General features: G+C 36.8%; 1 protein-coding gene across 3 annotated transcripts in view; it reads left to right on the top strand.

Annotated features, from left to right (window-relative positions):
* Window positions 1–15702, top strand: part of LOC104150424 (endoplasmic reticulum aminopeptidase 2) — a 34496-nt gene that overhangs the window by 6130 nt on the left and 12664 nt on the right. For all 3 annotated transcript variants that reach the window (XM_068926073.1, XM_068926072.1, XM_068926071.1), the window contains exons 5-17: window positions 1484–1622; window positions 2420–2554; window positions 3780–3900; window positions 4765–4919; window positions 6264–6377; window positions 6472–6603; window positions 7784–7915; window positions 9921–9989; window positions 11155–11333; window positions 11430–11509; window positions 12978–13161; window positions 13597–13753; window positions 14045–14229. In XM_068926073.1, the coding sequence (XP_068782174.1) occupies window positions 1484–1622; window positions 2420–2554; window positions 3780–3900; window positions 4765–4919; window positions 6264–6377; window positions 6472–6603; window positions 7784–7915; window positions 9921–9989; window positions 11155–11333; window positions 11430–11509; window positions 12978–13161; window positions 13597–13753; window positions 14045–14229 (1782 nt within the window). The remainder of the gene's footprint in view (window positions 1–1483; window positions 1623–2419; window positions 2555–3779; window positions 3901–4764; window positions 4920–6263; window positions 6378–6471; window positions 6604–7783; window positions 7916–9920; window positions 9990–11154; window positions 11334–11429; window positions 11510–12977; window positions 13162–13596; window positions 13754–14044; window positions 14230–15702) is intronic.

Below are 15702 nucleotides of genomic sequence, written 5' to 3'. Positions count from 1 at the left end.
TTGTAGCAAAATATGCATTATGCGTATGGGTTTTTTTATGATTAATAATAATGATAGGTAGGTTATCCATGTAGGTGTTCGGAGAGAAAAAGAGAGACCAAGACAGACCAGTAGAACTAATTCTTAAATTATGTGTAGCTGATTCACTTTTCACACAAAATCTTGCCCCCTAATCTCAATGGCAATCTCTGTTACCATTGTTTAGAACATTAATACTAATTTTTTCATTTGGTTGTTGTATAAAATATGAAGTCAGATCAATGGAAATTTTACTTGCTAGTCAAGAATTGTTGAAAATTCATAAACATGGGCTCTTCTCAATCATTGTTTTACTTTTTTACCCTTCATAAGTGAGACTATAAATATGACAGTCCAAGAATTTTTCTTATGCACCTGTGTGGCTAGCTAGGCATGACCTCTCTGTCAGAGTTTAAAAGCAATTACATAAATGTTTCAAAGGCAGGAAAAGATTTAGTTATACCTGTTGCACTTCTGTTTTCTTCAGGGTTTTCTCTGCCCTTTTTTGATAATCTATTTTTGCTCTAAATCTCTCTCTTTCCCTCTCTCACAGTATCTTCAGTGCAGCTGCACTCTGGACGTGCTCTTCTTTTCCTTCTTTTCTTTACAAGTACTTCTATTTCCTTTTAGCCAGTTCTATCTGAGCTAAACATGTACTCATTCAAAACCATAGAAATAGCATGATATTTTCTTTAATCTCACAATTTATTTAATGTTTTTTATAAAATCCCTTTTACTGCTTCCCTTTCCTCATTTCCCTTGCCTTTCTGAATGATAAACTCCCCCACTCCTCCATGTTTGTAGCACAGTATGACACTATGTTTGGTTGATCCGTAGGCCCTACCACTAGAAATAAGTTCATTAATGTGATCGGATTGCATGTGACTCTATTAAACAAAAGTTGCTTCAGTAGCAGCAAGAACACCTGTTTGGGTACACATACTGCTGAAGTCGAAGCATCGAACTGAGGAATCTGGGATCTCCCTGTAGTCAGGGAAGAGGAAACGTTTTAAGAGAACGACTCAAAGTACCTAAATAAGGCATGATTTAAATCATTCTGTGGAGGAGGCCAGTTCTCTCCATCAGCTATGAAGGGAGCCAGCTGCCCAACTCAGTGAGATGCCTAATGCTGAGTGATAGATCCTCTGACTAAAATATTGCTCCATGTGTGTCACCACTTTAGCCATTTTTGAAACTGGCTCAGGAATAAAAATATCATGACCCGGACTGCTTTAGGATCAGAGGATCTGTGTATGGTGGTTTTAGGAAATTCTGACAGAAATGTGCCTACCAAATGCTTTGCAGTGCTTCATCATTGCATAGCAGTTTAGGTTTCCTCTACCCAAACAACCTTTTTTAATAGTCTTTAATTTTGATGATGATTGTGCTATGGTTTATCAGCTTGCTGTGGTGGATCAAAAAATACTTCCTTAAAAAAATGTGCGTGCTTTCTCTGTTCTTCCAGGTTGCTGGCTTCTACTCATTTTGAACCAACTGCGGCCCGCACGGCATTCCCGTGTTTTGATGAGCCATCCTTTAAAGCCAATTATACAATAAAGATTCGGAGGGAAGAGCAGCATATCGCAATATCTAATATGCCAAAGGTGATTTTTGGGGGGTTTAATCTCAACCCCTTTAACTTCCTGGCATGTCTTCTTACTGAGCCATGTAGGGTGAAGTATATAGCCGCACTATATTGTGCAAAGGACTGTTTTATGCCTGGCTTTTACACTGCCCAGTATTCTGAATATTAGAAAGCACTTACTACTTTCTAATGGATGAGAGAGAGTTAATTTCGGTCTAAATGACTGAAACTATTTTTCACATAGATTCTTCAACAATTCTTCAGTAGCGTGAAGAATTCTCTGCTGAAGTATATTGGGGATAGAATTTTTTTTTTTACCTTTAGCAGCATCTGTAGTCATGTATGCAAAGATAATCTCATTACCTGTGTTAGTAGTCAGGCCAAAAATGATCCCTTCTGGCTTTAAACTCTGCGTAATATAAACTTTACAGAATAATTGATTGTTAGCAAGGGGTAGGATATCTCTTTTTCTCCTTTACACAGTTACACAGTACTGCAGAAATATCTAATGGTCTTCTTTTGAATAACAGGAACTTTCCACAGTTACAGCCTGCAGAATAAAGATCTGCTGAACTAACTTGTCAAATCATGTTGAATTTTGTCTGTATTTGGCTTTTAACCACAGAAAAAGATTGCAAGGGAGTGAATTAAATGGTGTACCAGCACTTGTCTTCCAAAGCTCACCTTGTGTTTGTCTTCTTGTCTTCATGCTGATGGTGTCTTGAGTGCTGCTGTAGTAAAAAGTTGAAAAAAATTTTTTTAAGGTATTTTATTTAGAAGAAAAACTGAGTATAATATGTATCATTGTTTTCTTAGGTAAAGACCTTGCAACTAGGCAGCAATCTGTTTGAAGATCATTTTGCAGAGACTGTAAAAATGAGTACCTATTTGGTGGCATTCATAATTAGTGATTTCCAGTCAATCAGTGGTACAACTTCATCAGGAATTGTGGTAGGTTTAAAGATGATTGACATTTATTTATAAAACTTTCAGGACAAGTCAGATGTGAAATTGTACAAATCCTGCATATCAACTTCTATCAACATCTTTAGCCTTCTGTATCTGTTCTATAATAGTTTCCAAAATATTGGTCGTTTTAAGCCAAGAAATTATTACTAAGGTAAACCAGAAGTCTCCCCATTATGGAATTCTAAGTTTAAAATAGATGGGAAGAACAGCTCTGAATGTATTTGGTAACTATTGTTTAGGGGGAAGTTTACAAAGGATGAAACCAGTAAGCTCCATAAAAATGACTGTAACGTTGCTATAAATGTTAGAGAATGTCTTCTCTGCTTCATAATTTTGTGACTACAAAATCTGTAAATTTATAACTATAATCAGCTAGATGTCAGTTACTATGTTCTTTATTAAATTCCATCAGCCTGTTTCATTAACAACTGAGAGATTAAATGGTATCTTGGTATCAGAACATTCTGTTGTAAACTGCTGTCAAGGAATATTTTCAGCTGTAGCAGAAGAAAGTAATTTCCTTCCTCCTTGGCCCGAGAGGGATAGAGTATCCTGGCTACGAAGGAAAAGATGAGTTGGAAAGAATCAAGAACGTGAGAGAAAAGGAGATCACATGATAAAAATCTAAAGAAGTATAACCCTCACTTTTGATGCATGACATTATTAAAAGGGATATTCCCAAGACTTTGAAAAAAGATGAGAGGGATCTTGGTGCAAAAAATACATATATGTTCAACTGATGAGTTATCCATTTCTCCCTCCGTGTTACTCTCTCTCTGGACAGTACAGAAGGCTAAAATTTAACTACATCATTAGTATCTGTGTGTCTATCATGGTTTGTACTCAGATGAAAGAGGCTTTAAAATGCAAACCTTCTAATAATCTGTGCATAACACCTTTCCAAAGTAATCAGTTTCTTTGGTGAAAAATTTGGAGTCAAACTTGTGGTTAGAAATGCAGACTGCTATTGGGAGGTCACATAAGTGCTTGTCTGCATTACAGAAGATGGAGAATGTGAGTGGGAATGTACATGCATGTTCTTGTTTTGTAGGCATGTTCTCATTACTTTGTGGGTTCTGGAGGCATTTTTCATCTGGCTAGAGGAAGATGATGTAATTTTTCCTTTTGTTAAAAGAGACGAAAAGCTTCTCGACAACTTTTACAGGGCTATGTTTGAGCTGCTATTGAAACTCTGTTTATCTAACAGGTATCTGTATATACCAATCCAGAGAAGCTGACTCAAGCCCACTACGCACTGGAAGTTGCTGTAAAGATACTAGAATTCTATGAGCAGTATTTTGGTATCTCTTACCCACTTCCGAAACAAGGTAAAGAGTTGAAAATAGTTCGATAACTATGCCTGATATGAAATGCAGGAGGTTATGTGTTGCTACTTGTTATTTATGCAGTATCTAGAATAAAGTCATTATTAAAAGTATGAAGATGCAATTTTTGAGTCACAGCAAACTTTCAGTCTAAAAAGACAAAACAGAGAAGAAAGATGAGGGAAGTGATAAAATAAAATATATAATTAATATTCTCTTACTCCTACTATTTTTTTTAAGATTTTTTTTCTATTTCAGAGGGTCTTGTGAATGTGTGGTCTGTGTTAGAAGTGGGACAGAGAGCAAATGACATCCTTAAGCAATAAGTTATCACAGGGATTCTTAAAAAAACTGTCATTCAAGGCCTATGACAGGTTGATGAATCCAGTAGGAATTTAACAAACAAAAGTAGTTAGAGGTTGGAGATAATCTGCTTTTGCATCTGGTAGTTTCTCTGAGAAGCAGCTGCTTCTTTTGGCAAAACTCCTGCATGTTTGTAATATACAGATACTGCACAACACAGGAAGATATTTTGCCTTTCATCATTTTTGACGGAAGGTTTACTGTGACGAGTTAACTCCTCCTTCTGTGACTGCTGGTTCCTTGAGGTTATCGAAAGTTGCTAGGTTGACTAAGCATGTTTTTAAGATAGAATTATTTACGTATTCATTGTTTTGAATGTATGGCAGTTCCTAGCCATAGTGGGCCTGAATCAGCTCCATTCCTGTTATTAGACTCACACTGAATTCAAGAGGCACTGAGCCAGAACGTTGGCGGGAATGTTTTTATTCAGTTGTTTACTAGAACTCAGCAATGATGCTGGAGTTCTACATATCAAAGTAGGTAACTATTTTTTTTTTCCCTCAGATCTTGTTGCTGTCCCTGACTTTCAGTCAGGAGCTATGGAAAACTGGGGCCTGACTACCTACAGGGAGACTTCTCTGCTGTATGATCCAGAAGCATCTTCGGCTTCTGACAAACTTTGGGTGACCATGGTGATAGGACATGAACTGGCTCATCAGGTTGTCCGGTTTTGATAATTTGTCATACGTATTCATCAGGACCTGGCATTATATGTATTATTGGTAACAAAAACACTGATTTTGTTTTGAAGATTTATCTCTGCATCCATTGAGTCATAGCAGTTATGTAACTATAGATCATCTTTCCTTCCTGGATGATAATGAACAGTGATGAGATGAATCTAGCCTTTTCCTGTATTAGCTCAGCATACTCCTAGGGATCACAGCTCAAGCTCCTTCTTCCATCACAGTAGAAAACACAAAGCATGTACATCCGTGAAGAACTTGTCCATGAAGTACTTGTCACTTATGAGTTAGTTACTGATCAAGTGAAGCAAACTATAAATGAGAAACTTAATACCACAATTCAGGAAGTTTGATGGCTAGTGACAACTTAACAAAAATTGCACTGACACTAGAAAAGAGTTTTCTATTGATTTGTAAATTAGTGTTATTTTAAGTTTCTAGTTGGTCTACTTGGAAGTATATCTATTAGCTATCATCGCTAATAACGATCTATAATTATAAGCTATACTGTGATAGCTAATACAGATAAATAAACTATTGCAGACAGAGGTATAAATGAGCCTAAAAATAGATACTTATCTTACTAGCTACTTCTTGAAAATAGTCCCAAAGCGTATCCCTAAACTTCTGGCAAAACCCTCTGAGTCTACTCCTGATGATAGTCCCCCTGACCCTAAAAGCACGGTTTAGGTTGGTGAGTTAAATGGTGCAGGTTTGCCAGCCCTGTTCTAGATGCAGTCTAACAGCCTAATGCTTTTCCATTTGGGCACAAGGTTAGGCTCACTAGAGTAGACTCAGCTAAAATTGTTCTTTTGGTCCTTTTGGATCTGAGGTTTGTGAAGACAAATCGATTTGAGAGTTTTTTATGTCTTCCAGCACAGGTATTCCCTGTATCATCCATTTCTATTTTTGAAAATTTCAGGTGGTCTTCCTCTAGTGACTTTCTGAATACTGTACTGTACTCCAGATACTATCCTGGGGCCGGGGGGAGAAGCCAGTGCTAAGATTGATATGATAATATACTACATAGGAAGGAGCTCTGAACACATTTGTTCAAGGCTTTTCCTGCCTTATTTGACGGAAAAGAGTTTTTCCGTCTTGAGTGGATTTTATCTTTTGGATATTAGTTGTATGAAGTATTTTTTTTTATTCTCTTAGCAGAAAATCATTGTTCTGCACACAAACGCGTGCGTTGCATGTGCACACACACACACACACACACACACACACACACTCTTGTTATACCCAATAAAGCCTGCTTTAAATCCTTTGTATATTCTTTAGCTGCTGCTGAATATGTATGTTGATCTGTTTTAGTGGTTTGGTAATCTAGTCACCATGGAATGGTGGAATGACCTCTGGCTCAATGAGGGGTTTGCAAGATACATGGAATTCATATCTGTTGATGCTACATATCCTGAGTTGCAAGTGGTCAGTATGACAGATTAAAATCTGTTGAATTTTGTAGTTAAAGATGCTTTTCTTGAACTAAATCTGCAAATATTGCTCTTGAAAATTTTCCCAGAATGACCATTTGTTAGATACCTGCTTTGCAGCAATGGGAAGAGATGCTATGAACTCGTCACGTCCAATATCTTCAAGAGCAGAAAACCCAGCACAGATTAAGGAAATGTTTGATACTGTTTCTTATGACAAGGTGAGTTTGTTTCATATATAAGGGTGTTTTTTCAGTTAATAGCCTTTTTTTGACTGCTAGAAATGACAACAATGACCCTGGCTTAGATACAGACAAAGTGAAAGGGAAATTTGACATGGAAATATTATTTAAAAGGTTGAGATTAAAATAGATTACATCATGATGAATTTCCAACAGGAGATGTTAAACATTCACAATTTACACTGTCACACTGTGAGCAAGCACCATTCAGGGTCACTGAAGGAAAAAAAAGATGCTAGTGGATGTGGAATTTCCATACTTACTCTGAAACATTGTAATTAAATGCTCTTATACAATAGTCAAAGTAATTAAAGTGCTTTCATTGTTTAATTTTATTCTGTATAATAGAAATAGAAAAGATACTTCTGTTAGGAGGAAGAGACTTCAAGTCTTGGCTTCAGATGTTCTAAAATATTATCTTCTTGTTTCAGATTTTTGGTCTGTATTTATTTGTCTTGTTACCCATAATGTTATGATACGCACCAACAAATTATTCTGAATAGTTTTAATCTGTATATTAAGGAAACTAAAAAAATTAGCTAGTTGTAAAATGGTGCTGTACCTTATTGAATTTATATGGCTACATAGCTGAAGTCTTTCTGCAGCACCTTAATGAAGAACATTATTTTTTACTGGCCTGATGACATATATCTGTAAATATGAAGAAAAAAATGACTGTAAAAAATGCTTTTGAATTTAGATCTGCTGCTGCATACAGAAAAATGGTCATGCTTGCTTATATTCAGTGAGGTGGGTTTATAGCTACAACTTTCATGTTGCCTAATCAATTTTGTACTACTTCCTTAGCCTGCTTCCATTCTCACATAGTCCTTGAATTAGGCAAAGCTATTGCTAAAACCAGTTCGTCCATGCAGGAGTCAGTCTGGTATCTCTTGGATGTCCTTCTCGCAACCACAAAGCTTCATCACACAGAACTTCAATTTCAGAGCTTCCTCATAAGTGCTTTTGCTCCGTGAAAAAAAACGATGAGCATGAGATAATGCCTTGATCTCGGTTCCCGTTTATTCAACATTTGAATGGTTATTAAAATTCTCTGTTTGTTTTAGTAGCTTTGCATTGTCCTCCAGTGTAGCTCTAGCTGTTTCAGAGACACGGGAATTTACATCTTGATCTCGCTGTGGTCAATCTGTGTGTGTAGGGGGCTTGTGTTCTGCATATGCTAAGGAACTTTCTGACTGAGGAGGTGTTTCGGAATGGAATAATTCGTTACTTAAAGAAACACAGCTACAAAAATGCAAAGAACAAGGACCTCTGGGACAGCTTGGCTAATGTAAGTTCCCTTCTGCTATTTTAATTGATATAATTCACAGTAGTAAACATGAGTTTGGGAATCAGCTCATTTTCTAAGCAGACAGCACGCCCAAAGCCTGTGCAGTTTAAATACTGTGTAAGTTTTGTGTTGAGAATATAGGTGGTACACAAATTCTGTTCTTGAAAGCAGATTTCACCTCTCATCTTTGTTGCAATTTGTGTCACAAAAAGCTGATCAGAACGTAGTCATTGTAAACTATTACTTTGAATATTTTACTCCATGTCTCTGAAAGACATAAAATATTAAAAGTTTGAGCAGCAGATTGGCTTGGACATTGGACAGGAGAGCGTTCCAGAAGTGAACGTCACATTTACTGTGACAAATTCCTACTGAAGTTAGCACCTTGCAGGATTTGGCTGCAAGTGTGGAGCTGAGACGACAAGTAGATCCTTTCTGCTTTGTATCTGACAATATGAATTGAAACATTAAACGCAAAAAAATGAGTTAAATAGATTCAGCTCAGTCCTGTAGACTAGTAGGGCAGTAATAATCTCAATACAAGTTCTAATTCAATGGGAACCATTGCGGTGTATCAGACAGTGGATGGTTCCCATTTTGGAGAAAATAGCAATTGATGCAAGTGGTTGTTGCAGTACTGTTCATGTTTTGAATTTATTATATCATTTTATTACAAAAACCATCACACAAAGCATGGAGTGTAAACAAGGAAGCTTGTATAGTCTAGGTCTTAAGTCAAAAGCTACAAATAACAACCCTAAGATAATAAGCTAGTTTGATAGAATGAAGGTCATATAGGTCCTCCATGGATAACGGAAAGACACTGGGCCATATTGGATTAATCAAGGCTAATACAGTGACACTCATTTTAACTCATCTGATGTATCTGAGGCATCTTGAGTACATCTCCACTGGCTTAACTGAAGTAGCCCAGATTTGCTGGACTACATATGTAATAATGTAAACCTATTTGTTTTCATGAAAAGGTGAGCACCTTCACCTATTTTTTTCCATAGCCTAATCAGTAAGCGGAAATCCATCAATATATTCGATTCGTAGACAAAGTAACCTAATAACGATGTGTCACATTTGGTATATCCAAAATTCAAAGGGAAGGAGCTATTCACTGTTTGATTCTGATAGCAGACAATAACATCCATGTCATTAAAGTAAATTCAGATTTTTAAAACTTGATTTTTCATAGATATGCTTATATCTGTAGCTGATAATGTATCTAATTATAATTATCAAGACAATGGCTAGGTAGAATCAAATAAAAAAAAAAAGCTGAGCAAATATAATGCAAACAGCAAAGTATGGCAAGGCTTTATTTTCCACAAGGGCTATATTTAAAATAACAAACTAAAAGAAGAAAAAAACCTTATTGTGGTCCTCAAAATCTGTAAAACCTGTAAGGATTATGCCAAAGATTAAATTGTGTTCTAACCAATTCTGGGAAGTTTGGTTTATTAGTACTGTTAGTCTTACTCATATTAAGAAGCCTGATTCATAAAAAGTATGTTGGATTCGGTCTGCAACTAAAGTCTGCCTAAGGAATTGCAAAAGAGAAGTCAGAACACTCAAAGCTTAAATTGCTCATGAGAAAGTAGAGAAATTGGAAAAGCAGAGGCAGTTGTGAAGGCAAGATTGAGAAGAGTGGGACCAACGTTAAATGGTAATTTGATGATGACAGGCCTGAATGCTACTGAGTGTAGAAGAGTACACTTTTGAAGATGACTATTCATAATAGATAATGATCAGAAAAAGGAATATTTCATATTTTTCAGGGACAGTTTCAGCAGAAGGATTTGAAAATAAGCTGTGGGCATATAAGGAAGGGCAATAGTTCATCTTTTCAGTAATACTTACTTTAAGGGGTTCATGCAGGTTGCAGTGTTTCTTATACTCAAGAATGGTTAGCACTAAAAATGTGAAAATAGTAAAAATAGTAAAGAAAATAGTAGAAGATATTTTCAATATGACTCGTTGATCCTGTATTTTACAGACTTGTTCTGAAGAGGATTTTACTTCTGGTAAATACTGTTACAGAAAAAGTCAGGCTACTCAAAATGTAGTGAGTACATGCATTGCTTTAATTTTATTCAATTTCTCTCAAAAAGAATAGGTTGTTGCAATTCTTTTTAATATAACCATGATCATTGATATAAATTGAGCAGATCCTTCATACTGTATATTTCATTGAAATGATAACTGCAGGGTGGAATAAAATTACAAAACTGCTCTAGAATCTGTGTCTGTAAGAAAATGGGATCTCTATCTCCAGTTGCCATATCAGTTGGGAAAACTTTGAATAAAAAACCAAACTGCATGTACTTGTTCAAGGTGAAAAAAGAAGCTCCAAGAACATAAGAATACGGATGAAACTTCAAAAACTCAATGAGGTCTACTAGTTAATTTAAGACTTCACTGAACTCTTCTGTGAAATATCATTGCTTCATAAGACTGTAGCCACAAAAAGACATTGGCAGTTGGGGTTAACTGTAGGTTTTAACGCAGGTTACACAGTACTGTCCCAGTCTGGAACATAACAGCCATTTGAAAAAAACTCAAATTAGAACAAAAACACACTTGTGTGTGTGTACATTCCTGAAACCTCAAACTGCCTTAATTATATTGCTAATGGTAACACACTGTTATAAGCAAAAGAAAATAATTTCATTTAATTGCTGCCTTTGTGCATGAGCAAAGAAAAGTCACATATTTAACCTGTAGAGCTACTCAAGTGGAAGTCCAGGGGGGAAAGCTGAAGCGAGTGTGTCATGCCATGAATTCAAAGAGATCTTGTTAGGTATGGCAGAGCGGGACAGTGCTACTTTATCTTGAAAATGTTACATGTGAGCTTTGCTGATGAAGGGCCCTCAGCCTTTTCAGAAAATCTGTAGTTCACCTTTGTCTTTTGTTTTAATTAGGAGAGACGCATAACTGTGGAGCAGAAGATGACGCCAATTCACTTCTTACTGCAATGGGTTCAGATTAATGGTTTTTTTTTTTCCTGACTTACTAGTGTAACAGAGGATAATCAGTTTTTATGTGTTACTCTCACTATATTTACTTAAGTATTTCAGGGTTTTTCTTAGATTCTGTGGAAATGACTAAAATTTTACAGCAGATGAGTGTGTTCTTTTTGATTGCTGACGCTGTCTGATAACATTATCTGAAAAGAGACAGGAAACACTGAGCAAAAAAAAAAAGTTTGTTTTGTTTTGCATTGTTCTCAGTATGACTATTACTTCAGTGAACACTTTGATGTTGCCAAGATAATGGATACCTGGACTGTGCAGAAAGGACTTCCATTGATTATTGTTGAACAAAATGGGAAGAGAATCAAAATAAGACAAGAACGCTTTCTGAAGGGCATTTTCCCAGATGATCCTCAGTGGTCCTCGATGCAAGCTGGGTAAATGCAGGGACTTTATCAGGGCATTTGTGAAAAGTATTGCAAATGTTTAAAAAACTATGGACATTTCTCATTTTGTTCCTTTCTACTTCTTAGGTTCCTGTGGTATATTCCTTTGACATACATCACAAGCCATTCCAAAAATATTGGAAGACATTTAATGAAGAATCATTCAGGTTGCAGATTAATTTATCCTGTTACCTGCTACCATGTGCTGCCCTCTTCTTATTGCTCCTGCTTACTGAATCTGGGAAAAGTAGCTGATTTTTCCATTCGGTGGCTGAGCCAGGAAAGTAACACGAGTTCTGAGTAACCTAAAAAAGTTTTGTATTCTTATGGGAACAGACATGGTCAAATGAGATCATTCATTTGGGTTTGTTTCATTTTAAAATCCTTAAGGCTAAATTTAAACTAAATTTAGTCACACGAAAATTGCATGTTTTTCACTGTTAGGCAAATTAACTTTGTTTAAAAACCGTGCTCAGTTCTACTGCATGTAACGCAGTCTTTTTAGTTTTCATTTAGACTACAGCCGCCAGAAATGCCACAGCACAACCAGCATTACAAGGAATTATAGAGCACTGCCACAGATAGAAGACTTAAAATCTTTTGCCTTCCCTATTGTCAACTGGAAATTATGGTGAATTGCTTTGGAAATTCCATACGATTCTTTCTTGGATACCATTCTAGAACAGATGCAAGTCTAGATTTTTTTTCTCATTTCAAAAGTTGTTTCTCACTAGACAAACAATTCTAAACTGCTCAAAACTGGGTTAAAGCTTTAAAAATGCCCATGTACACAAGTGCAGACATGATACTATAATTGGTGAGCATTCTTATATTCCGTATTAGGAGAACTTGGTCAAACTTTTTTCATGTAGTCCTTATCGGTGTAGAAATTTTTCCCTAAGGATGAGGCCTTGCTGGTAAGCAAAATCCTTAATACTATGGCTCTGCAAGTCTGTGAACAGGACTGGGAGGTCAAAACTCCAGGTTCTAACAAGGGCATCTTGCGCCGTAGTTTATCCATGCTGGGGACATGTTCTATTGTCTATGCCAAAACACAAATCCCTACTTCCTGGTGTGACAACACAAAAGATTTGGGTGCAGCAACATTTTCAGAAGACTGGTCCTAACAACTACATTTCAAGGGGAAGTTTAGCTTCTGAGTGGTTCCTGTGCTATAATGACATATTTGCATCATCACCAAAGACACATTAGTTAGTGTTTCTTAAGTCTGAGATACTGTATTAGCTTCGCCTGCACAAGGTAAAAAAGTCCCCTTCTTTGTGCCAAAATTTGTTCTGTGAATCGCTAAAGATGCTAATGAACCAGGTGAGTAAAATATTTCCTGCTACTACCCTTTCTTAATCAACATAAAGCTATTTGCTTTATTGTTTGGCTACTTTAAAAAAAAAGGCTGTGAGATTAAAAAGCTCAGCTCTGTGCATATGTGTGCATCAATGTCTTTTTAAGAGACTAGTTTAATTGCTACTAATTAAAAGGACTTCAAAAGCAGTGCCTTGCAATCTTCCTGTACATTTCAGATCACTTTTTTTGACGTATAAATGCCCTGATGCATGTTAGGAAATACCACTAAGTATGTTTGTTTAATTGTTTTAAAAATGTTCTTCCTGCTGCTAGATACCATAGAATTGGAGGAAGGTATCAGCTGGGTGAAATTCAATGTGGACATGAATGGTTATTACATAGTACACTATGAGGGAAACGGATGGGACAACATTATTAAGCTATTGAATGAGAATCACACCCTCTTCAGCTACAAAGACAGAGCAAATCTGATCCACAATGCTTTTCAGCTGGTCAGGTACTACTGGTTCTTCCTTAAAACAAAAGCAAGAAGTTTGTAGCCCCCTAGATCCTGACCATGATGTCAGAGTGTCCAAAGTCTGAAGAATCTTAGGCCCTAGAAGCAGGCTTTCTTGAGGATAGTTACCTTTTCTCTGGCCAATATTTTTCATCCTCTGGTTTTTGAGAACTACTATGAATGCTAAATCTCTCTCTTAAATTCAAGACCCAGATCTACAGGTTGCTGATGCAGCCGTCCGTTTCTTTGTTTCTTCCACATGAGATCTGTGTAGAGGGCAGGATGATGAGTACACAGGGAGGTTCCACTCCCATGTGTACACCACCCAGGATATTTTTCTCTTTAGATAATAAACGTTAACGACTTCAGGCCATCCCCCACCCTCTTACCATGTGTGATTAGAAAGACACTAACTCTATTTAAACTCTCTCTTAGCGCAGGCAGACTATCGCTAGACAGAGCCTTGGATCTAACGCGGTATCTCCAGCATGAGACAAGTAACATAGTACTTCTGAAAGGCCTGGGCTGTCTGGAAGTGATCTATCGCATGATGGAGAGAAGAAATATTTCTGATGTCACAGAAAGTCTGAAGGTTCATATTTGAGTCCTGAACCATGTAACATTTTATACATGCATTTACTTGATTGTTTATTTACTCATTAATGTAATCTGCATTTGTTTTTACTGATACTTTGTAGTGACAGAGAGCACATTCTCTGCACTTCAGAGAATGTGTTGTCCGTAATAAGTCCAACAATGTACATACAAAATGTAGAAATGCTGTTCTTTGAGTTGGGTTACTACTTCTACTAGAAATCCTAAATAGTCTTAATACAGCAAAAGTCATTACTTATAAATGAACACTACCATGTTCTCTCTGCAGTGGTACATTTTGCAGTATTTTAAACCAGTGATTGACAAGCAGACCTGGAGCGATGAGGGCTCTGTTTCCCAAAGAATGCTTCGTTCTGATCTTCTGGAGCTCGCATGTGACCTGCAATATCTTCCCTGTATCCAGAAGGCAAATGAGCTTTTCAGCAAGTGGATGGAAAGTGGTGCAAAGATAAGGTAAATAAGTTATTTATTTCTTACGGTTCCTTTTTGCTCAAGTTGCTTTTACTCTACCCTGAGATTTGATTTTTACAACATGGACTTCGGAAGAAAAGCAATTTCCCGTAAAATCTATGAAAGTATTTTCATTACCTGAAATGAAGCAGCATCCAAAAGCCATGTATTCTAGTGTGTGTGTTAAAATGTCGGTTTATTCAGTGTAGTTCCCTGTCCCTTGAGGTTTTCCTTGTCATTTGAGGTGCCCACATAAACGTTTTGGAATCTGTGCTGCATGAGCTAACACACCACAGTTTCTTAGCTAGGGTGCCAGATACAAGCTCTTTTTTTTAGATCTAGAATTTCTGGGTCTTTTTCTCCATTGCTGAAAACCCATGAAGAGGTGTTACATTATAGCAACACAATATAAACATGATCTGGTTGTTCCCACCTGTTTCATTCTTTCGGTTACCTAAGTGCTCATCTTATTCTTCATCTTGCATATTGTCCTAGTTAAGAGATGGAGTCTTACTGAGTCAATCGAAAATCCTTTGTTGAAATACTACTTATCTACAAAGAATACACAAGGTCTATTATCCGGACTATAGGAAAAATATAACAGGAGGCAGTGAGTTTTATCACCATTCCAAGCAATGGCATGAAACAGTTTGTTGATCCCTACTTTCCTGTGAAGCTACTCAATGGTTCCTACTAAACGGAACTGCCATCCTCTTAAATGGTGGATGATAGTTATACTTCTTCCAGTTCCAGCAAGACTTAACCTGACCTCTGAAACTGATTCTGGTGTGGTTCGTTGTGTGAAAAGTTTTTCATAAACATAGAAGGAGCAGTGTGCCCTGAAAAACTTGCCCAGAATGAGAATACAATGCTGCACTGGGATAGGAGACTGTTGCATCCACATACTTTTGATGATTTCAAGTGAACTCCATAGAAGAGGAATATCTGTGGCCCACTGCAAGATCAGGACTTGCTGCTTCTGTGCAGTTTGTTTCTTTTCCCCATTATTTCTGAACATATGTGACAGATGTTTGTTGATCTTCTTTCATCACTGATCTGTACCTTACCAACTTCTGTCATCTATCAAAAGGAAAAGCAAATTAGTTACATCTCTTACCTTGTTCCAGGACATGGCAAGGTTCATATGCATCAAGAGATGTATTATGCAGTGCTTCCCACATCTGTTGACATTTTAGTACTGCTTGATTTGTGTTACATGTATTGGAGAATTATGACTGAGTTCAATAGTGTGCCAGATTGGGCAGAAACATAATTTCTGCAGGTTCAGGATCATCCATTGTAAAATTTCAGGGCAGAAATGCATCTATAAAGTACCTTTTTGTCATGCTAGATTAATAGCAAGACTACTTTAAAACTAGAGCATCAATCATATTTAATTTAAAAATGAGGGGAACTTCTGTACGTTACAGTGAGATAATTACTGTGGGAAGATTTACCCCCTTATACTTAACATTT

This window comes from Struthio camelus, chromosome W (genome assembly GCF_040807025.1).
Source record: "Struthio camelus isolate bStrCam1 chromosome W, bStrCam1.hap1, whole genome shotgun sequence".
Taxonomy (NCBI): Eukaryota; Metazoa; Chordata; class Aves; order Struthioniformes; family Struthionidae; genus Struthio; species Struthio camelus.
Note: the sequence above shows the minus strand (reverse complement) of the source record. Positions and strands in the feature narration are given on the sequence as shown.